This window comes from Cyanistes caeruleus, chromosome 5, assembly GCF_971803275.1.
Source record: "Cyanistes caeruleus chromosome 5, bCyaCae1.hap1.1, whole genome shotgun sequence".
Lineage (NCBI taxonomy): Eukaryota > Metazoa > Chordata > Aves > Passeriformes > Paridae > Cyanistes > Cyanistes caeruleus.
In genome coordinates this window covers 36,264,038-36,286,852 of record NC_141705.1, presented here as the reverse complement: position 1 = coordinate 36,286,852, position 22,815 = coordinate 36,264,038, and the positions used below count along the sequence as shown (strand labels likewise).

General features: G+C 38.1%; 1 protein-coding gene across 2 annotated transcripts in view; it reads left to right on the top strand.

Annotated features, from left to right (window-relative positions):
- GALNT7 (polypeptide N-acetylgalactosaminyltransferase 7) overlaps positions 1-22,815 on the top strand; it is a 70,154-nt gene that overhangs the window by 44,391 nt on the left and 2,948 nt on the right. The window contains exons 3-11 of one of the 2 annotated variants that reach the window (XM_086890288.1): positions 1,453-1,619; positions 7,416-7,546; positions 7,814-7,893; positions 10,051-10,233; positions 13,197-13,314; positions 15,260-15,382; positions 17,398-17,616; positions 19,478-19,576; positions 20,850-20,978. In XM_086890288.1, the coding sequence (XP_086746414.1) occupies positions 1,453-1,619; positions 7,416-7,546; positions 7,814-7,893; positions 10,051-10,233; positions 13,197-13,314; positions 15,260-15,382; positions 17,398-17,616; positions 19,478-19,576; positions 20,850-20,978 (1,249 nt within the window). Of the gene's footprint in view, positions 1-1,452; positions 1,620-7,415; positions 7,547-7,813; positions 7,894-9,715; positions 9,899-10,050; positions 10,234-13,196; positions 13,315-15,259; positions 15,383-17,397; positions 17,617-19,477; positions 19,577-20,849; positions 20,979-22,815 lie in introns of both variants that reach the window. The other variant, XM_086890289.1, reaches the window with a different exon arrangement.

The window sequence follows — 22,815 nt, the reverse complement described above, 5'->3', positions numbered from 1 at the left end:
CAAAATTAGTACTGAGAATGTATGTGAAGCAACACTGTTCTGTTATAAATCTGTTATTAAACATATTAAATCTTCCTTTTACACAGCCTACTGAGCACACCTAGGTAGAGTATCCATTTTATCTCTGCAGATGGCTAAGTAAGTTGTTGACAGCTTAAATGCTTGTGCTGGAAATGGAAGTGCTGCAATCTGTAATCAGCTGGAATCTTTGAGAGAGAACTGTGGAAGGAAGGCATCCGTGGCCTGAACCTTTTAAACAGCCAGTCTAGCACTTTTTTTATTGGTAACTATGATTAGCTGCAGCTACTTCAGGCGTAAAAACTATCGAGCTGGGGGATTTCAGTCAGTAATTTGTACTTGTAGAGATTGTGCTGTTTCAGAGGTTGCTTACAGCAGACCCTAAAAGCTAAATGCCTTATTAAATAAAATTTTGTTATAATCTGTTTTGATTCTGTAATTTTCTTCTCCCACAGGGATAAAATTAACAGTATATTTCTAGCAATGTCTTATTTTTTGTGAGGTGAGAAATGCTTATTGATGCATTGAGAAGTGAAACGCATCCTTCACTAGAGAAACTCTTTAAATACCTGTGGGTCTGTTATGTGAATTATTTCCATGTTTAATTGAATGTAGTTTCAGAAACTCTGTTGATCTCTGATGATTAAGGTAATTCTTTTCAGGAGCAGCAATGTTTCTGTGCACTTAAGCTTTTTATTCTAAGAGAATTTTATCTCTAAAGATAACTAGGGAAATTTGTGCATCTGTAAGTTTAGAAGTTTTTATTTGTTGCTAATAATTTCTTAATACATGATAGCTGTCTTTGAAAAGTCAGAATCTCTCTAGTAGAGACTTAATTTGCTGAAAGATGAAAAAAGGAAGGATTTTTCCATTGAAATCAAAAGTGCTATGTCTCTATGTTCGGTGATAGGAACTATATTACTATAGTTGGACAAGGGGCTAGTGATCAGTAGGGAAATTTCAAGTTAAGGAAATAATTGGTGCAGTTGAGAAAATGGACATTACAATTGGAAATGAAAACCATTGATGATAAATGTGATTTAGAGTTATTGGAAAGTGTGGAAGGTATTGGAAGTACTCACATTGCTTGTTTCTAAATCATCTCTAACGCCTCAGGAAAAAAGATTTTAGTGTCTACACTATTTTTGTTTGGGTTTTTTTATCTCTCTCTTTTCTTGTATTTTTTTTCTCCATGTGTTATATCTTATAAGATTTTCATTGAAATTGAACCAGGTCTGAAACTTGTCCTCAGTAGTCTTCTTTTTATTTTTATTTGTATCTGTATCTTGATGCACTTCAGCTGTATTACCTTTTATATCCTGTCTCTCTTAAACCTGAAGGATAGCTGTCAGTGAAGACTTCATTTGCACAAGGAAGCTGTTAAGCAGTTGTAGGTCACACTGTGAAAACTAATGAAATCAGCTCTTTTTACAGATGCAAATACTGGCATTATGATGATAACCTGCTTACCTCCAGCGTTGTCATCGTCTTCCATAATGAAGGGTGGTCCACACTCATGAGGACAGTCCACAGTGTCATCAAGAGAACACCAAGAAAATACTTGGCAGAAATTGTTCTGATTGATGATTTTAGCAACAAAGGTACGTTTGGAATATTAACACGCTCCTTTGTAGAAAAAGAGAATTTTTTTGTTTTCCTGAAATAGTTTTCTTTTGATTTATTATCTGCCATGATTTCAGTTGACTATGAGAGAAAAGATTGTTTCTTCACAGTCATTTGAGCTCTCTACCACAGTTTTTGGGTAGTGTGTAGAAGCAAGCTGGGATAGCTAGTATCTCTCTTAGCTCTTGTGAAAACAAGTAGTTTGAAGAGTATCAAAGGGGTAAAGCCTGTCAGGAGTAACAGGTTTCCTTTGTTGCATATAGGATTATAGATGTCTCATTTTTTTAACTATAATAGAAATCTACCTAGACTCAAATTATTCTGACTCATTTTCAAAATCTTTTTCATTTCCAAAATCCTTTTTTAATTAAACATCACATTAAGCTGCTTATTGTTTCTTATTGAAGGGGGGAATCTTTTAAGAATTAAAATATATTTTAATTTCTGCCTTTCTTTGAGTCCTGCATGCCAACATATGTCCAGAGATTTTCTTCTTCCTTTATAATTTACATTCTGATCTTGGTTTATAATCAGGATGCATGTATTTGTACTTGCATATATTTGTCTTATAAATGTAAGCATACACTGTTTTTTTATTTCTTCCTGTCATGGTGTTATCATCAGCATTAATGCAATAGAAGGCCAAATACAGAGAGGAACTAAGAAGTGGTCTCCTAGAGATATAAGTTGATTGAGACAGAGGAAAATAGAGTGTTTTCAAACTTTAAACAAATTTCAAAATAGTGCATCAAAGCTGCACGTTCTATCCGATTTTGTTGTAGCATGGTTCTTGAATAGATGTTGACAGTGAGAAGGAGTAGACACATAAATAAAAACATAATTTTGACTGTGTGGCATGACAGTCTCTTCTAGACAATGTTAATGATGGCTTTGAGCAAAGGCAAGTTTGGTCAGCAGCACAGGATACCCTCATCTTTGTTTTCATAGCTGAATTGTGTAGTGGCACAGAAAACAGATGACTTCTGAAACTCTCCTTTTTATTAAGTTATCTGGGCTTCTCCCAGTTCCAGTCTCATGGTAGTTGTTTTCTATGGGTGTATTCACTACGAATTTTCTTAATTAACTCATCACATAGTTAAGGTAGCCTTTTTGGAGTATAAGCCACAATTAAAAATAGTTATTGTGTGTTATTTTTTGCATCATACCTGTAGGTAGGTGTCATTTTCTGTTTGCTTTAACAGGAGAGGGAAAGTTACCTGTGTTATAAACTTGGCTTAGTCTAATAAAGATACTGAATGCTAAATTATAGTCTTCTGTATCCTTTAACAGCTGTTGAGAATTTGGCTTAGATATACACACATGCTATAAACCAAAAATATCCTTTCTCCTAAGGGATATAATTTTAATAATTCAGTCAGCAGACATATGCTGTGTTTTTGCTTTTTAGCTAGGACTGACTTAGCTGTATAAAGTAACTGTGACACTGATTGTGTCTAGAATACTTACCAGATTTTTCATTAATGATAGGTTTCAATACTTGGGTTTCACATGACTTGTAGCTGACTCTGTGCCACGTATATGTAGTTCATGGAATGAGTTCTTCTGGCATAACAACTTGTACTATTTTTCCATTATATGACGTATTTTAAAAGAAAGCAGTATTTTTTAAGTTGGTTTTTTTTTTTAATACAGAACTTTTTAGCTTTCTTCTCATGAATGAATGGTTAGCAGACACAGCCTGGACCTAAGATCCAGCAGAGCCTTGACTCTGAATTTCTCACAGTTCAATTTTCCAGATAACTTTCATAAATTAAAAAATTCAATAAAGAAAGCTTGAGGTGCAGTTCTCTCAGGTATGAGTGACTGGTAAGACAAGCATGGACTAGTATATCTCTAAACACCTTGCTGCAATCGCACTAGTTCACTATAATAGTTCTTCAAATACCTTTAGGCTATTACTTGGTAAATATAATTAACTTAATTTCATTAATCCAAATTATGTTCTAGATGAAAAATGGCCAAGAGAGCAGAGTCTTGCTCTACTTCTTTCTCCCTGGAGAGAGGGATGGACTAGTATGAGCTACAAAGTGTGCCAAGCTGCCTGAAGAGTTCACCAGTTGTTAGGAGAGCTGCAAAATACAAGCACTCTTAATTACAGCAGAGCTGCTGGTAGCTTTTTGCTTTTTCAGCCAGAAGAAAAGTCATGCTGACAGCACAGATACAGGATTTTCTTCTTCCCCACCTACTTCCAAACTGCACATTTCATGTCTTGCTCTCCACCCAGCAGACCACCTTATGCTCTTGGAGCCCAGTGCTGAGTGCCATGTGCTGGACTGGGTAGATGTTTGCTCATGTTCAGTGTGACTGTCCTTATTTCTTAGCTGCCACCCTCTCGGGGGATATGAAATTAAAATGGAGCACAGCAGTTGCAAACACTTGTAAAGGCTGCCTCCTAAAAGCCCCTGCCTTTTATGAGAAAAAGCCCCTTTCCTTATGAGAAATCCTTTTTCATCAGAAGAGAGTTACAGCTGCATAGAAGTTTATATATGTCATGTCTTATGGGGGGAGCAGTTGAAATGCTTGGAAAATGTCCTTTTCGTTAAAATTATTAGGATAAAGTCAGTTTGGAGCAGTACTTTTGCTGAATAACTCTCTTTCCTTAATCTCTCCTGCAAACAGCAGGCTTTGGACTGTGGAGAACTGTGCAGAGATATGTGCTGAATTCTACTCTGGCGTTTTTTCCCTTGTCAGAGTACAAAGAGCACAGTAACAAGAAGATTGCCAAGCTAATGGAATGATTCTATCTCCATTTTCTATGGAGACCTCTGTATTAATTCATGTTAGAGTCCAAGAAATGTTGCAGCAATTCCTGCCACAGTGTCAATGAGGCCAGGCTGTTACACATGAGGGTTTTTTTTCCCCCAGTTTTTCTTCTATTCTCAATAGAAGCAGTTTATTCTTCTCTGAATGCTGGCTGTGTAAAGGAAACAGCTGTTCTGGAGGGCAATGAGAATTCATAAAACTGTATTTTCTATAGCTTCCTACAATTACAGTTGTTTGTATAGGTCTCCAATGCTTGTTATGTATTTGGGCACCAGTTTGCTTGTGTTCTGAACATAGAGGGTGACATCTCAGCTGGAACTGCTTTTGTAGCCTGTGCATCTGTAAAGGGTGGCTGTGAGGTAAAAAATGCCAGTGTTCCTAGTAGCATTTAAAGGTTTTGTCTACCTTCTGTGTTTACTTACATGTTCCTTATTTCCAACTGATGCAGCATCCCATGAGATAACCAAAGGGGAAGTAATGAGCATAGGCAGGCAGCAGTATTTTTATTAACCTGTGTAATGGTGCTTGCCATGGGGAAACTGAAGCAGTAATCAGTGCTTGTGTTAGAGCTGAGAGCCCCACCTTGAGAGTATTACAGTACAGGGCAGGACTACTCCTCAGGCAGGAGGCAGCTGCTCTAGGAAGCACTTCTGATACTATTTTTCTAGTTCTCAGACTGCTGCCCATGAGTTGAGGGGGAAAAAACTGCTTTCCTCCTCCTCCTCCTCCCCCTTTGTAATCTGCAGTGCCTAAGGTCCTTTGGAGAAAGTATGTGTTTTTAAAAGACACTGATTCATGCTTTAATCATGCACGTAGACATGAGAGAGGAACTCAAACAGGGGAAAGCCAGATTGGTGATTATAATATTTTGAAAGGTAAAATATACATTTTTGAACAAAAACCAGATTGTTGTAAGGCTGTTGACAGATGTCATAAATACACATTCTAGGTGAACAAAATTTAATGCTGGCCAAACAATATTTTTGACTATAAAACTATCAGGATTTTTACACTACTGTCATGCAGGCTTTGTAGGATGGGAAGGAGGAAAATTTCATCTTTCCTGTGGGAAATAGCACTTGCTGCTAACCCTGGCATGGTTTCAGATAATGGACTGCAAGGTCCTGAGACTTGTACTGTGGAAAAGCTTTATACAATCAATATGACAGGTTTTTACAGCTCCCTCTGAGCCTTACATAGCTGAACATTTGATAAGTAAAACATTTGGCCTCATAGGCAGGAGAGCTGGAAATAACTTCAGGTTTTAAATCTTTAAAACATTCCTGACAGTCCTTCAGTAACATATGCTTGGAATTTACAGCATAAATAATGGTGTGGTATAAAGATTCTCTTAGTACCACTTCAGTATGACCTCAAAATTCAGTTGATTTTGTCCTGTAAAAATTTATATCACAGCTATCAAACCATACATTCTTATTTATTACATGGCATGTTCTTCTATACAGCATATGTGATAAAATTGTTATTTCTCTAGTTTGACATTTGTGTATCCTTGAAATTTTCCTAATGCACAAGGATTTACAAAAGAAATTTTAAATGTGTGTGGGAAAGGAGAATACATAAAACTTGGCTGAGAAAACCTTTTCTTTTATAAAGGTGGAGAGGAAGGATAATAAGAGTATCAAAAGACAGTGATTTCAAAAGATTGTTGTTTGGTAGAATTGCTGCATTTTCAATATTGGAAACTTCACTTCCAAGAAACACCATTTCCTTTTCAATTACATAGCTTTTGTTCAAGCTATTTATTTTTTTAAAATACTGCTGACAAGAATATACAACGTACCAAAACATAAGTTGCAGAAGCCTGCAGACTTCATCATTTCCATTCAGGTTGCAGAGAATGTTTCTGCTGAAGTAACCTGATGGCATGGTGCTGCTGAAAGGGACATCCTCCTGCTTCCACCTCTGCATGTCCCCTCTCCTGTTAGATCAGCACAGGCATGGCATCTATCAGCCCCTCACAGTGGTGCAAAGCAAATCAGTGCAAGGATGCCTCAGCTGTAGATTAGGTGGCTTATTTTGGTTCCTGACTGAGAGAAACTGAAGCTGTAGGCAATTCTTTTGAGCCTTTGAGTACAAAAATAGATTTTTAACAAACACCAATAGCTAGATCAGCATAGCTGCAAGCAGCAGGTGCCTGATTACCAGCCTTTCTGCCTTCGTGAGTTTTCTCAACAGCATCATCTGTTATGGGCAAAAATGTTAAGCAACACTAGGATCCTTTTCTCAAACTGTGTGGTAGGAATGTGGTTTCCAGAGAAATTTGGCCAAGGCAAATACAAATCTGCAACTACAAATCTGAAACCATTTAAGCATAGCTCACTGTGGTTCTGGTGTGGTCACTCGCCCTTTACTGACAGAAGTCCCTTTGGCTAAAGGTTTGTTGTCTCCTCAGCACGATGCACTTCTGGCCCTCCAATTATTCTCATTAATTTCATTAAAATATTATTGTAATACCTCCACAAGAGGGAACAGGTCTAGATGAAGGAGGGCAATAATTTGAGCATGGTAGGATTCTGCTGCAAGTTTCCAGATTACTAATAGACCGACCGAAAATTCTGTGAGGCAGAAAGTGAGTGAAGGGAAATGTTGAACTGAAAAGTGTCTTCAGCTGTACACGTGACATCATCTGATGAGGAAAGGCTGTGTGCTGAAGTGTAGAGACTTCTCTGGCTGCTTGGAATACAGATGAAAACCTGAAAGCCACTATGTGCTAGGTTGAAGCGACTGAGTAGTCCACCCAGCTCCCTGTGGTGTGGCCAACCACTTCAGCTGCCATTTCTTCAGATGTGCCAGACACAAACCTGTGCCATGAGGTCAGTGGTCTTGATCTCCTCAGTTTTAATGTTTGTGAGTGGTTGAACTAAAGGTTCTTGTAAATGTCTGTAGGTATTTTTGGGGTTACCTTAAGAGCACAAAAGTCTTTATTATTAAACCTCACCAAATATTTTTTCTTTGCCATCTGATAGCACACTTACAAGAGAGGCTGGATGACTATATAAAGCAGTGGAATGGTCTTGTAAAGGTATTTCGAAATGAAAGGAGAGAAGGCTTGATCCAAGCTAGAAGCATTGGAGCCCAGAAAGCTAAACTTGGACAGGTAGGAGCCAGTTCATTCACAAGTTTGTCTTATTTTTCTCTTTTAGGGGGAAAGGCCGTGGTGGTTTCAACAGATATGAGGAAATTATTGATAAATAGAGATAAATAGATAAATTAAAATTTAATATTGATAAATAGAGATAAATTTTACTCATTTTATCTTAATTTTCTTGTTTATAATGTGAATGTATCTCAATATAAATAAGCTTAATTAAATCATGATGTTGCATACAGAAATATAAGTTTGTTTGTTTTTTTTCTTTCAAAGGTTTTGGTTTACCTTGATGCCCATTGTGAGGTGGGAATTAATTGGTATGCACCACTTATAGCTCCTATATCTAAGGACAGGTAATGTTCTCTTGTTATTTCCTGTGTCTGGCCTTTTAGGAAGAAAAAGTAACAGTAATAATCTTCACTTTACAAAGTATAGTTAATATGTTTTATATCTATATCAATATTTTCCATATGATTATTATATTCTCTTCCAGCATAAAAGATACATAACGAGGAAGGAATATAGTCAGGCAAATTGATCTTCAGGTAGTTTATTTTAATAGGCATACTGAAGATTTTGTCTAGTGTAGATTATATATAACTCTTATCTTTTACAGCTGAGGCACTTATATTGAAATGTTCTATTCTAGCTGAATAAGGAGCATGATTGAACAAAATAACTAAAAAAACTGTGGCTTTTGGTAGAGAAAAAGTAGCAATAAACATTTTGATTTCATGGGAGTTTAAAGCCCCTGTGATCTCAAGAGCTTTTATAGCTTACTCATGTTTGGTCTTATTTGTTTCCTCTGAAGTGCTCTGGGACGTTGTCTGTAGCAAAGCGAGGCCAGGCTTGAGCCTGTGTCTGCCACAGGCACAGGCTCTGAGGCTGTGCTGGAAGTGCCTGCACTGTGAGGGGATGTCTTGGAGAGGTGGCAGAGAGATCTCCAGGGCTTTCATTTCTTCCAGCTGTTGAAATGCTGTTGTTGGTGTGTGCTACCGCACTCCTAGCTTGTGTGGTCAGTGGTATGTGTGTTTAGGAAACCATGTGCATGTTTAGACTCTTTAATCACATAAAATAGCTGCTTAATCCTAAAAACTATTTGTTAACCTGCTGTGCTACCAGAATTCTCTTGAAGAATTGGGTTCTGTGTGTTTCAAAGGCTGTAACTCAACCAAGACACTATTTGGGCCAGAAAGTATCCTTGGGAAGATGGAAAGGCTTGTGTGCTCCCATTGTGTATTACTGTTTTACACAAGAAAAACTGGTGAGAAGAGGGGGTTTTAGAGGCATCCTCCAGCACTGCCCACAGAGGTGAAGGCTGCAGGAGGACCAGAGATGCTGAGGCACACGGTGCCAGCAGACAGTGCTTGGCAGCCTCCTGCTGCCTCTCCCTCAAAAAACAGCATGGTGTTAGCATGTCTCTTCTTCCCTGCCTTTTCTGTCTCTTGAAGTTTCATTTAAAAAGGTGAAAGTGCTCCAGCCTGGGTCACTGGGAAACTCATTTGAAAAATGTAGGGAGAAAAACAAGATAATGTCTTTTCCTTGGTGAATATTGTGTGTGATAGATCACAATGAGGAGTGTATTGCAAATCAAACAGGAAGAATTCTGCTGAAAACTGCTTCTAGGAGAGCACTAGTAATGTGTTTGATTTTTTTTATCCTTACTTGAATAAGTAAGGATAAGTAAACTTTTGGGGTTTTCAGGGCATTTGAATAGGACAGTATAATGGAAATCTGTGCCAACACTAGTAAAAGCTAAGTGTTTATCATACTTGTTGACAGCTAAGATGTGATATGAATAGAAATGACAGGAAATAATAATACTGTGAGAAACCCAGCCCCCTGAGGGTTCCTTCGTTGCCTCCAGCAGTGCTTTTTTAGATGACCACACAAAGGAAAACGTATTGATAAACCAATTGATATATTATCGTTCTCTGACCTAACTTTTCTGTTTTCAGAACATCTTAAAACAGCGTAAAGAAAAGACCATCTCTTTTTTCTTCTAATGAGGCTTCATTTTTTTAATAGTATGTTTACAGGTGACTTTTTATGTACACTGCATAATATATGTACAAATCTTCTATAAACTTAATTAATGGTGTAAATTTCAGATTAGACAGATTACTCTTCTGAAATTGTATTTTGCTCTTTCTTTCCCTTCTATAAATGTTTCAGAACTACATGTACTGTACCTCTAATAGATTACATAGATGGGAATGATTATTCCATTGAGCCACAACAAGGTGGGGATGAAGATGGTTTTGCCAGAGGGGCCTGGGACTGGAGTTTGCTATGGAAACGAATTCCGTTAAGCCACAAGGAAAAGTCCAAACGAAAACATAAAACTGAGCCTTATCGGTAAAGCGAGCTGTTTACATACTGTGAATCATAGTGAATAATTGTCTAAACCCTGTCGTTTCTCCCCCCACCCCTCTCTCCCCACCAACCACGCTCGGCGCACGCGTGCCACGCGGGCCCGTGCCCGTAACCGCACCTGCCCTGCGCCGCAGAACCACATGCACTGTGCCGCTCATAGATGTCATAGATGGCAACACTTTTAAGATTGTGCCGCAAGGGGGTGGTGACGAAGATGGGTTTGCTAGAGGAGCGTGGGATTGGAGTATGCTATGGAAGAGGGTTCCCTTGACCAAGAGAGAGAAGGAAAGCAGAAAGACAAAAACTGAACCGTATCGGTAATCACTAAATCACTTACCCGTTTCTTTTTTTTCTCCTGACGTCGCTATTAATCCACTAAAACTTGCATGTACTTCTAGCCTGAGCACCCTCACATTTCTAACCACACTAGCTGCTTTGTTTAGTCAGACCTGTTTGCCACAACTATTTGCTCAAAATATCTTCGCTACCTTGTGTTGCCCCTCCATTCCTGCTCTTGTGTGGTTAATAGAGTGCACATCAGAATTTCTGGGTTCCGTTTGGCAAAGTGAAAAATTGTATAACTGTGTTGCCAGGGAAAACTTTAATTAGCCATGATATTTTTTTTAAAGTACCGTTAGAAACAACAGTGCTTGTTTAACCGTTTGGTTTGAAATAACGAGCATGCTGGAAGTATTTCTGATAGACGGTAATGCATAAAATCTGTAGCCTGCTGTCATGGCCTGATGCATGCATACAGCTGGAGGATTATGCATGTGTATCAAAAAAAATTCCTTTTGTCATATTTCTCCTACTTGCTTCACAATGGATCACATCTGAAAAAGAAGCATACTGTTTAAGAATCTTGGCTAGATATTTTCTAAGAACTTTAATATACTACACATAACATTTAAAAAAAAAAAAAAAAGGAAGAAAGATAAAAACAGCACCTTTTATTGTGGGAAAACTCCAATAATTTCCACAGAATTTCTGCCTTTTTATTATGCTTTGTAGTGGGGTATGTTTTCTTCCCAGAAAACAAAAACTGCCTGGAAACCCTAGCGTAGAAACTACGGTTTCTGGATGGCTTTTCAATACTGGGAGACTGTGGTTCTGCTGGTTTTTTATTACTTTCCCCTTCACACTTAACTAATCATATTACTACAATTGAAAGCAATCTTCACATCTTCGGAATCCAATGTCTTCTATTGCTTGTATATATGATTTAGACATTGTAAGAACTGATGTTGGTAATTCCCTATCCCCACCCATGATTGTTCTTTGCTAAAATGGCAACACATGCAAGCAAGTTATGAAGCTTTGATCTGTTTTGTATACAGTTTAAATAATACCATTTTCTGACAAAGCTGTCCGCATTGGAACTTTAATATTCACTTAGAGGGGAATAAACTATTTCAAACATTACTATAGTGCTCTGTGTTTACCATCCAAACAGGTCTTAAAATCGTTTAAACTGTTCCCAGAAACACAGAACACATGTTCTCAGAATGTTTTAAAAGATGACTTTATTTTTAATAATACCTTCAGAGTTACAATGCTTCCTTTAAAAAGAGACATGCCCTGCATCTGTTTGTGTCCAGGCTGTGTGCATTTTCTTTCAGCAATACCAAGGCAAGTAAGACCAAGTAAAAGTCTTGCTGAAACCGTAGCCAGGATTGCTTGGCTTAAAAAGAAAACAAAAAGATCCTCAACTGCTTAAAGCGCTGAGGCAACGTTTTTGTAACGTGAGAATTGCCCCGGGACTGAATTCTTCTTTCAGTAACTGTGCTTACCTCTTTGTATCCTATGAAGTTAACTACCGAGCTTATGTGAGTTTTACTGTGTTCTTTAATACACTTGGCAGCATCTTGGAGCCCAAGACTGAAACTGCTGAGGCTTCTACACTTGCCAAGTCTTCATGGTGCTGGGGAAAACCAAACGTGCTGGAAAGCCACAGGGCTGTGCTGTGCAAAGTGCTTCCCCCTGCTGTGTCTTCTGGCTTCTTAACCTTTGGACCCCCAGCACACAAAAGGAGCGTTGGAGGAAAATAGAGTAGACAATAAGTAGAAAGGGACATGTAGCAGTACCTTGGCATGTGATCTCAATGACAGATCCCAGTTTGGACAGCAACTAAACTGATAATTATTCTTAGAGTCAGCACACGCACAAGCAAAGCAAAACAAGGACTGAATTCACTGCCTCCCATGGGCAGGCCAGGTGTTCAGCCATCTCCAGGGGAGCAGGGCCCCATCGTGGGTAATGGTGACTTGGGAAGACGAACACCATCACTCCAAAGATTCCTCCTTTTTCCTCCAGTTTTCATATGTTGAGCATGATGTCACATGGTCTGGAATATCCCTTTGGTCAGTTTGGGTCACCTGTTCTGGCTGTGTGTTCACCCCCCGCCAGTCTCCCCTTCAGCCTGGCAGAACAGAAACCAGAAAAGGCCTTGGCTCTGTGCAAGCCCTGCTCAGCAATAACAAAAACATCCCCATATTATCAACCCTGTGCTCAGCACAAATCCAAACCACAGCCCCATGCCAGCCACTGTGACAAAAATTAACTCTACCCCAGCCAAAACCTGCACAAACTGTAATCCAGACCATGGTATCTTTTTGACACATTAAAACTTGCTGATTGAATATATGGGGAGGGATTTACAAAGTCATGAAAAGAGGTAACCAAAAAAAATATAAAAAAAAAAAACTAAACCAAAATGGGAACTTTGTCTTACTTTATCTAGGCCCTCTTAAAAATTTTACTGAGTATAATGTAAAGTGTCTCCTAATAGGACGAAAAGAACTAGAAGATTAGAAAGCTAGAAAAACTCTGTTACTTGTGTAATAGACAGTGTGTTCCAATGTGGCAGCTCCTCAGAATGTAAACCTGTGTGCAGTTTCAGATTATCTCAAAAACTAGAAAAAAATTTAAGAGAGAAATATCTCATCACACTGATTCTCATCTCATTTTTTATTTAAGTTATTTGACTGGCTGAGTGGAAAATTCAGACCAAGATTTTCTATCATCAAATTCATTAATTAAATAAATCAACTGTAGAAGAAAACCCTCAACATAATAAAAAACTGTGACCTCACTAAAATTTATATAGATGCCACTTCAGAAAATTGCTGCAAGCTGATGACAAAGCTTTATGATTTTTCAGTGTATTGCCATTTACCTGATCTCTACTATATGTTAACTCAATTGCTTTCTTTGCTAAAGCTTTCTTTGACTGCTGTTGTATCATTTTGGCAGAAGGATTTACACTGTCTTCCTCTTTCAGGTCCCCTGCAATGGCTGGTGGATTGTTTGCCATTGAACGTGATTTCTTCTTTGAACTGGGTCTCTATGATCCAGGGCTTCAAATCTGGGGTGGTGAAAATTTTGAAATTTCTTACAAGGTAACACAAATATGTGAAAACTAATTCGATTAAATAGATGGGTTTTTTTTCTGTAAATACTTCTGTTTGGAGTTTAGATAGACCTACCTCTTCCTCATGAAGCCCAGGTTTTTTTGTGAGGAGATGTGACAGAGATGTGTCTCTTCAGTGTTTCCTTGTGGACTTTGGGACAGAAGTATTCAGAGAGGTCTCTTTGTGCTGAAACCCAAATTATGTGTAATCTAGATTATCAAATCTAAAATAATCAATCTAAATTATTAATTATTTAGATAATCAATCTAAATGGATTTTGTAAAAACTTCGGGATTGCACCCTTAACTGCCCAAATATCCAATATGAAACCAGACTGGCAAATTTGATGGGAGGAAACTGTATGTTCTCATAGTGGGTATAGAAAAATGTTGTTTCTAATGAAAGCAGTGATTGAGAATGAGTAGTCCTCATCGTCCTCAGTTTATGCATGTGCACTTGTAAAGTATAAAATGGTGCAACAAAAAGTAATCTGCTTCCTCCCCGCCATTTTTGTGAGTGAAAAATTATTTCATATACTTTTCAGAATTTCAAGAACTTCTTTACAAGAGAGGTCTTCATAATTGAAACACTAACTGCATAATTCATAACCACCGAGGAGGATTTTATTTTCACTCCTAGGCACATGCATGCTCTTCAGTTTGCAGGAAACCTGAGATGATCGTCATTAGCTTCTTGTAGCTTCAGAGTCTGTAATGACACAAGTGCAGACAGCAGGAATCAGTCCCAATTAACAGACAAAAGTGAAGGTATATGTCTTATAGCCTCAGCAGTGATCTGTGAAATTGTAGCTGAATTTTACAGGAAGTACCTTCAGAGCTCTCCTAGTTACTCTTGCTCTTCATGAGTTAGAGGAAAGCTCTGAGTGCACTTGCTCAGCTGTAAATCCATATGCAAAGTGTATTTATTGAGGATGTTACACGCACAGGGTCTTTATCCATATAATTCTTCATCTTGCTTAGATTAAAATCATGATTGAAATTACTTGCAGTAGTTCTGTAATCGAAATGCTCGTTATGTAGAGACCTCCAATCTGGTTTTGTGCAGATCACAACCAATCTTTGGAAGAACTAAACGTTTATCAGCCTTAAGTGCTGTCTCCTAGATAGCAAATAAAATTAATGGCCTTGCATACCTGAGGAGGTTTTTTGATTAAACTTAAGAACATTAATATCATGATGCAATGAAGAAAGTAAGATATTCTGCCCATCTTTCCTAATACTGGTAAATCACATTTTTGATCTGGAATTAAGACTAATTTGAAACATTCACAAAGTTAGCTTGAATTAGGATTTAGTGCTACAATTAAACTTCTTCAAACTATGAGCAATTAAATTCTGATTTAAATATGCTTATTTTTCCCCATTAAGGGGTTATCCAGAGATATGTGGGAGTGAGGGAATTTCAGAATAGTAATATATTTTACCCATTTTTTTATTTCCAGCTACTGTAGTCAAATAAATACCTGTTTCTACTTGGAGTAATGGGTTACCTAAAACATCCTTATATCAGCATGTAACCAGAACCCATCTTAGTGATGGCATGTGAATTACTTTAATAAAATCAAAATATCATTAATTCTGTCATAATAAAAATTACCCAGTTCCTGATTTTGTGCACTCATTCATTACTGCTGTTCTAAAATAGTGATGGAATGAGATGCCCAACTTTCTAAAAAGCTTTTTAAAAAATTGTTTTAGTTGAGTAAATTCCTGGGTGAGTTGAAAGTGTACTCAGTATACCTTTCATTTCAAAGAACTATTTTCTCTATGCTTACATCTGAAGCAAAAAATACATAAATATATGATAGTATAGTAAGAAATTTAGCTGACATTTCTTCCATAATTTATAATCTATTTGGCTGTCTTAAATTCCTGTGCATATATATTAATAATACCTTTGTTTTAACTTGTAGATCTGGCAGTGTGGTGGAAAACTGCTGTTTGTTCCCTGTTCTCGTGTTGGACACATCTATCGTCTGCAGGGCTGGCAAGGAAATCCACCCCCTGTGTACGTTGGGTCTTCTCCTACCTTAAAGGTACAGTTTTGAAGCAGCCTTGAAGGTGGTTTTGGATTTCAGATAAGAACAGTTTTAGATAAATTTGTTTAAATTATCAGTAGCAATTTAGAGAGCACTTCATCCAAACTATTTAGTATCTAAAGCTCAGATGATCATCCCCCCAGGAGAATAATCTTCCTGTTAATCCCACTGTTATTAAGAGTAGAGAATCCTAGAACCTGTCTTCTTGCTCTAAAGCCTTCCCCTACTATCTTTGAGATACAAATGCACTTCCTATTACTCAATGTCAACACCTCCAGCCTTTGCTGCACTGTGCCCAAGTATGTATGAACAACTCTAGTAACCATAGCACTCCTCAAGATGAAGATCATGGGCTTGAAATCCCCCTTTATCTTAATAAAGATGAGTATGATCCTAGGCCAAGTTAGTGAATCCTGGAATCTAGCATCTCTCAGACTTTTGTGCCTGCATTTGTTAGTTAAGAGGCAGTAAGTGACACCTGGGAAGATGGCATGCTCTGCCTTACATCATAAATTAGCAACTGCTGAGGTATACTGCAGGTGCTTGAAGTATTACTCAAGCCCTGAGATTAAAATTAGACATTCCAGAAATTCCAGAAAACAAATGAGCCAGTTCTGTATGTGAAGAGACAATCTGGCTCAAGAAAAACTGTTTATATCCATTTTCATATATCAGCAGGAAGAGAGAAAGCCCTCCTGTTAAGTTTTTCTATTGCCCAGTTTAAGCTTTCTGTTGCACTCCGTTCTGGCATTGGTAAATCGCATTCCCAAAGACCCAGCTCTTTGTAAATTCCAATCCCAGAGTAATCTCCCTAGACAGTGAGTACCTGTAGGGTTATAGATATGGCTTGAGCCTCTCTAACAGTTAATTCCAAAGGCAGTGTCCCAGCCTAGCTGAATGATAAAAAACTAATCTGGCTAATTTACACCCCCAACACCTCCCAGCATTCCTCCCCAGAAAAAGTCCCATATTAGTAATGTGGATTATTAACATTTTGATGAAATGAGGACTAGGACTAGTACAGGGGAGCCCAGGGGTACATACGTGGGGGTAGAGATAGAGTAATGGGCAACAAGATAGAAAATGATAAGTCTGTTGCTCAGCGCAGGCAAGATGCTAGTTTGCCTTGTCTGAAGTGATAAAAATCGTTTCAATCTTCTTAAAAGCTGATCAAAAATATTTACTGCATATATTAACACCTTACATGAGTCTGCTGGCCTGCTTACTGAATATAAAAAGCACTGCTGAGTGTTCTTAAATATTAAGTTGCTTCTCTGTACGAGGCAGGATGTAGAAATAGCTTTTAACCCTGCCATCCTCACAGTAAATGTTCTTTTTGTATAGCTTTGTTCAATTTATGCTGGATGTGGATTAAAGTAAAATAATTTGTGCCTTTAGTCAGATCTTTTAAGACTGTTTTAACACCAGGTCATTAACACTAGAAGAATTGGACCAAGTGAGGTAGAACGTGTACAGATAATATGGAGATAGGGGCCATCAAAGAGAATGAGAAGAAATATGTGAGGGAGAGGCTTGTTGCCAAGTGACCTATACCAAATTTTCCCCCTTCTCCAAGTAGCTGACCCATGTAAGACTGAATTTTTTTGCCTGTTAGTGGACCAATGCATATTATTCTCCTCATTAATAGATTGTAGAAGGTGAATAGAAAGTATGAATTGCAATTCTGACAGCAGCAAATGAATGCAGCACTTCATTGCACCTGTAACTGAAAAGTCTTTATTTTCAAATGAACAACTTCTAATCTTAGAAAAAGACTTTGCACTCTCATTAAACAGCCCAGTTTAATTTTCTGCCTTCAGTCCTGAACTATCACTTGAAAATAATATTCACGTGTCTTGTACTGATAGTGACAAATTATTAGTGCTGTATAATAATACTGTGTTGTCACTTTTTAAGAGGATAAATCCTTAAATTTCTGTTATTAACAAGGAGTTACTTCTGGCCTGTTTGTGTGTGCCCTGAGGTGACAGCAGTGTCTTTATTCTTCACAGAACTATGTCAGAGTTGTAGAAGTGTGGTGGGATGAATACAAAGATTACTTCTATGCCAGCCGGCCCGAGACAAAAGCGCTACCCTATGGAGATATATCTGAGCTGAAAAAGTTCCGTGAAGATCACAACTGCAAAAGTTTTAAGTGGTTTATGGAAGAAATAGCATATGATATAACTTCATATTATCCCTTACCACCCAAAAACGTGGACTGGGGAGAGGTAGGTACAGCACATAATGCCTATGTATTTTAGGAGCTTTTTTTAAAAAACTGTAAATTCAAAAGGAAGCAATTGTTACTTGACATGTGAACAGGATATTCATTCATAACATGATTACTTTTATACTAAGCTATAGGATAGTAATCAGAGAGCTATAGAGATGTAACCCAGGAAAAAAATTATATCTACCTTTACAGGTGTGATTTTTTTCATTAGTTCCACAGGTCCTTGAAGGATAATTTTTGTCTAGCTCTGTCCAAAGCACTTTTTTTCCAAAACTGGAATTTAAGTTTTCTCAAAAGAAAAAAATGTGAATCCTTCATGTAGGAGCATTTGTGGAAATTAGTAGGTGAAAATACCTTTTGTGTGAAGGCCTAGAGAAGAGATCATGAAATCCAGGTGGAGTTAATTTCTGTCTGTGTTTGCTAGACTGGGATGTACTCATACATTTACAGCCTCAGCAAGCCCCTTCCCTGCATGTAGTAATTTGATGTAATTCTGTAACCATCATTGCCAGCATTAGTGTATACAATTATGAGTTGACTAAATTAAGAATGTGGTTACAAATTCTGCACTTTCAAGTGGTCGGCAGGGAGAGTTGACATGTCACAGGTGAATGCCTTCTGGTTCTGGCATTTAACCCACACCTTTAGTGATAAAGAGACAGAGCATGTGCACGGTGAAAGGGAGTACAAATAATCTTTTGTATGAGGGACCAGATGAACAATGCCTCCTTGATTTCTTACCTAAAAGTTAGCACAAAGCATCAGCTACTATACAAGCCTTAGGCTTCCTCTGGAATCTACATAAAGAGTTTGGAAGGTACACTAAATATTACTGTTCACCAAAGTGAAAGCATCTGAAGAGCATAAAATAATATTGGTAACCTTGCAGGAAATCATCCTGGATAAATGCAATTGGGTCTGGTGGAGCACCAGGAGAATTCTAAGTTCAGAGATGCTGAACTCTTCAGCTCTTCAAGCTGTTCTTCAGCTCTTCTTCACAGGCTGCTTGTTATCCTACATCTGAGCAATCCTGTCCCACCTCCCCCCGTTTGTAACACCACACTGATTGCATTTCCAAACTCTAGGGTATGAAAGTACGGGCTTCATCTTCCCTAACGCTCCCTGGAAGAGTCTGAGCTTAGTCCTCCAGACTTTTTATACCATTACAAAGAGGAAAGAGGCTCTGGCAAAGAAAATAGGTCTGGAAAAAATGTTATTTGTGTCATAAAGCTTCTTGTTGGCCCTTCTGAGAAGGGAGTGAGATAATCAGTAGTTGAGACATGCTTTATGACAGGACTGCAGTTCTTTATCCCTGTGCCTGTGCCTGCCCATCATCAATTTTATTTCTTTTTTTTTTCTTTCTGTGTAATTGCTGCTGCAGAAGGTCCATCTGAGCAGCTGTGTCAGGGGGCTGTGCCTGGCTGTGGGTAATTGCTGCTGCCGTGCATAACTTGTCTACATCCTGTTTCTCTTCATCCACAAGATGAAAGCAACTTACCTGAGCTCCTAAGCTTAATTATGAAGACCTGGGAGATGGAACATGCTCTGATAGGAAATTGGATAAATTAAAATACTTGAAAGTCCTATGTTTTGGTGTTATTAATTTAGAATTGAGCTTTGCAACTCTGATTTTATCAGCACACTGACTCGTGGAAGAGCCTGCAAATTAGCACAGGCAGGTTGAAGTTCCATCTCCCACAACAGTTAACACCAGTATTTAAATCTCATACACAGGTTTGTCTAATCTCTCTGTCAGATACCTGTTTCTGGTTTGAGAGATAAGTGAGAATTTTCTGAACTCCTTAGCACTTATTTTTCCCTTGAGACTGACTTTGAGTGCAAAACCTCTTTTCCAGATTAGAGGCTTTGAAACGTCTTACTGCATCGACAGCATGGGGCACACCAACGGTGGCTTTGTTGAGCTTGGGCCGTGCCACAGAATGGGAGGAAATCAGGTAAGGAGCTTGGAGGCAAGTCTGAAGGAGAATTGCTTGCTAGGGATTGATAACAGGCAGGTTTTATGATAAGCCTGTACATGAAGTCACCTAGGTGCCAGCTACAGAGGTGGGAATTAGGGTTTTCCATAAGCATACTGGCATTGCTAAAATACAGCCGTCTGAAAATAGCATTTCAAACTTAAATGGTATGAAATTGAAGGCAAATTCGTAATCCATTCTTCAGAGAAACAGGTACATGAAGAAGCAACAGTATCACTGCTTCAGCTCTAAGCATTGCTCCTGATTTCACCACTTACCTTTGCTTAATAATCCTTTAGGGAAAAAAAGTCACTCACTGTAATGAAGTTGTTTTGGTCTAAGTATAAAACACTTTTGTGCAGTAACTCATCTTCCACCACATGAGAGAAGAAAATGAACAGAAATTTGTCTCTGCTCCATTTACAAATTAATTGACAGAAGATAATTACTATTAGATGGTTGCAACCCAAGCTTTTATTGTGTCTGACCTGTATTTTCACAAACATACCCACACTACCGCACAAACATGCTGTTCTGTCTTTATATCTTCTTTTCTGGTTGGAATATTTTTCAGAATTTAAAGTCCTTATTTAAGCCCATGTAAATTTAAACCAGGCAGTTTTGTCATGGCAATCATAAAATTGCATTCAGGATGATGTTTTTTAGAAATCCTATATGGATTAGCTCTTAGTAGCCCTTGGAAATGTCTCTTTTATTCTGATATTTAATGAAAATGTTCCCTAAACTACTTTTTCTGCATATGCTACCCAAAAAACCCTGTAGCAATTATTCTGTAAGAAGTAGCTAGGATAATCTTTTTGTATCTGGATGACTTAGATTGATTTCCTCCATGGCTAAAATGCCAGAAGTTTAGTGTCTTCACGTGAAATTTCTGTCCAGGATCAAGGACTTGCTACCAGGCTTTTATAAAGATAATGGGTTGTTTGGCCATCAAATCATACGAAGGTTTGTAATCAAACACTTTTAGAAGTCTGCTGAATAGGAATCCCTACCATTTTTGTCTTTCTGATTATGTTTCTTGCCCTTCTAAGTCTACAGGAAAGTTTACCATGAAATTTAGTATTGTGATAGTAAATGTGGTTAGGCAAAATAAAGAACTCTCCTCAAGGGTTGTAAAGAGTGTAATAAAACCAGAAAATGTTTTGAATGTTGCAATTTCATTGTATTTTCAGTGTTTCTAAAATGCTCATTGAGTCAGCTGTTACAAAAATGGCTTTTTCTTTTCTGTTAGCTTTTCCGAATCAACGAAGCAAATCAACTCATGCAGTATGATCAGTGCTTAACTAAAGGACCAGATGGATCCAAAATTATGATTACACACTGTAATCAGAATGAATTCAAGGAGTGGCAGTTCTTCAAGGTATGCAACAGATATATGGAAGAAAATAAATTTCTAGATTTCATACTGGGTTTTTTGCACCTTTAAAAGATTGTTTTATGTATACCTGGAATATAAGGATCTATGACAAGGTTAACCAAATCGAGTAAATTGTTAATGGCACATTCTCAGAAATACATGCCTGCTAGAAAAGCTTCCTCTAGTGAAAGATCTTTTTATTTAGTGACTCTGCTGTCTTCTGTAGCAAATTCTTTAAGGAAAACTCCATAGGCTACAGTTGTTGCCACAGAGATATTAGGAGCTAGCATATGACTCAGAGGAAGCAAAGCACGTCCACTACTAGTGAGAAGACTTTATAAAAGCTTTTAGTGCCTTTACCCTCTCTGCTTGTATGCTTTGTATCAAGAAAGCCTCTTTACTTCATATATGCTGTGAGAAGATGGCTTAAATCCTGGAGTGCATTTAGAAGCTAGGGTCAGTATGGGTCTCATTTTGGGCAGTCTAAATTGAAGTGTTTCTCTGTTTAAAGACTGAAGATATTTTTCAGCCTACATAGAAGCAGTTAAACATAAGATTACTATGCCTTTTTGTATTGTCTTTGTCTTCTTCAGTATTTCACTTCCTGTTCATTAGACATTCTCTAGAAACAGTAACATGCTCTGTTCTTAATCCTGGGTGTGGTGCTGTTACAATGCTATTGCAAAAACTATAAATTTTTAATAAGGACTTGGAATCTTGGCTGTTGTACATGTGAGAACTGCTACAGTCTATTTAGTCATTACATCTGTAAGTCCTCTATTCATATAAGCTTTGTTAGTGTTACTTTAAAAATATCTAAGTTTCTATTTCTGTTTGTCTCTAAAAAGTGAGACTGAATAGTCTAAGGGTGACGTTATCCTTGGATATAGCCACATATAACTTGGTTCTACATCTAAGAAGCTATTCCATGTCAGTTTTTCTTCAGCTTATATAGCTAGCATATTGCATATTTATTAATTCATTAGCTGGCTATCCGGATTCTTTGTTGTTTGTCTAAAAGATACAGGCACAGTTGAGTGCAGTGAAATCTATTTGTTATCCTTTAAGCCACTCCACAATTTCTAGTGTTTGCATAGAGCTAGGAAATACCAGGTGCCATAATGCCATTTCCATCCAGCTCAGCTTCCCTGTGCTGGATAGACAGACAAATTTCTTTAAACCTGAAATGTAAAAATCAATAAGCAGTGGCAGGTAAGTGCCAACTTCACCTTTAATATTCAGCAGAATAACACACAGCAGTTTTTAGCTCTCCAGCCATTCTAGCATGTCCCAGCATGTTACTTGGCTTCTCTCTAAGAATCTCATTTATGCACCATCCATTTCCTCTACACTAACACCAGTTCTGAAATTGTTTGCTTATTACCACAAGTTATAAGGAAGCCCAGTAAGCGCAGTCTGGGCTGTAGAACAAAACACTGACTGGCTTCTAGAAGGAAAAAAAAAGAAGGGTGAGAATGAAAGGACCACCAAGGGTGTGTAACCAAATACTGAATTGGGCACACTGCTGTGCAGTACAGAGGCTATAGCTGTTTCTTCTAATGGCAAAGGTGTAGGAATGAGACCCTTATGGACTGTTGAAAAATCTTGTGGCCTTGTGTAAATGAAGGCTGCAAGGAGATTTTATCTGTTTGGTCAGTTGGCTGTCTCTGACACAGTGTGCCAGTTTGTAACATGTGCTGCTTGATCACTGAGCAGGAGCATGGCTTCAGTGCCTGTAAGACCAGGGCTGGTGGCAGTCTGCCTGCTGCTTTTGTTAGACATAAATTTTCTCTCCAGCCAGAGGTCCTCCATGTCTGGCCACACGGCAGGAGCCAAGTAT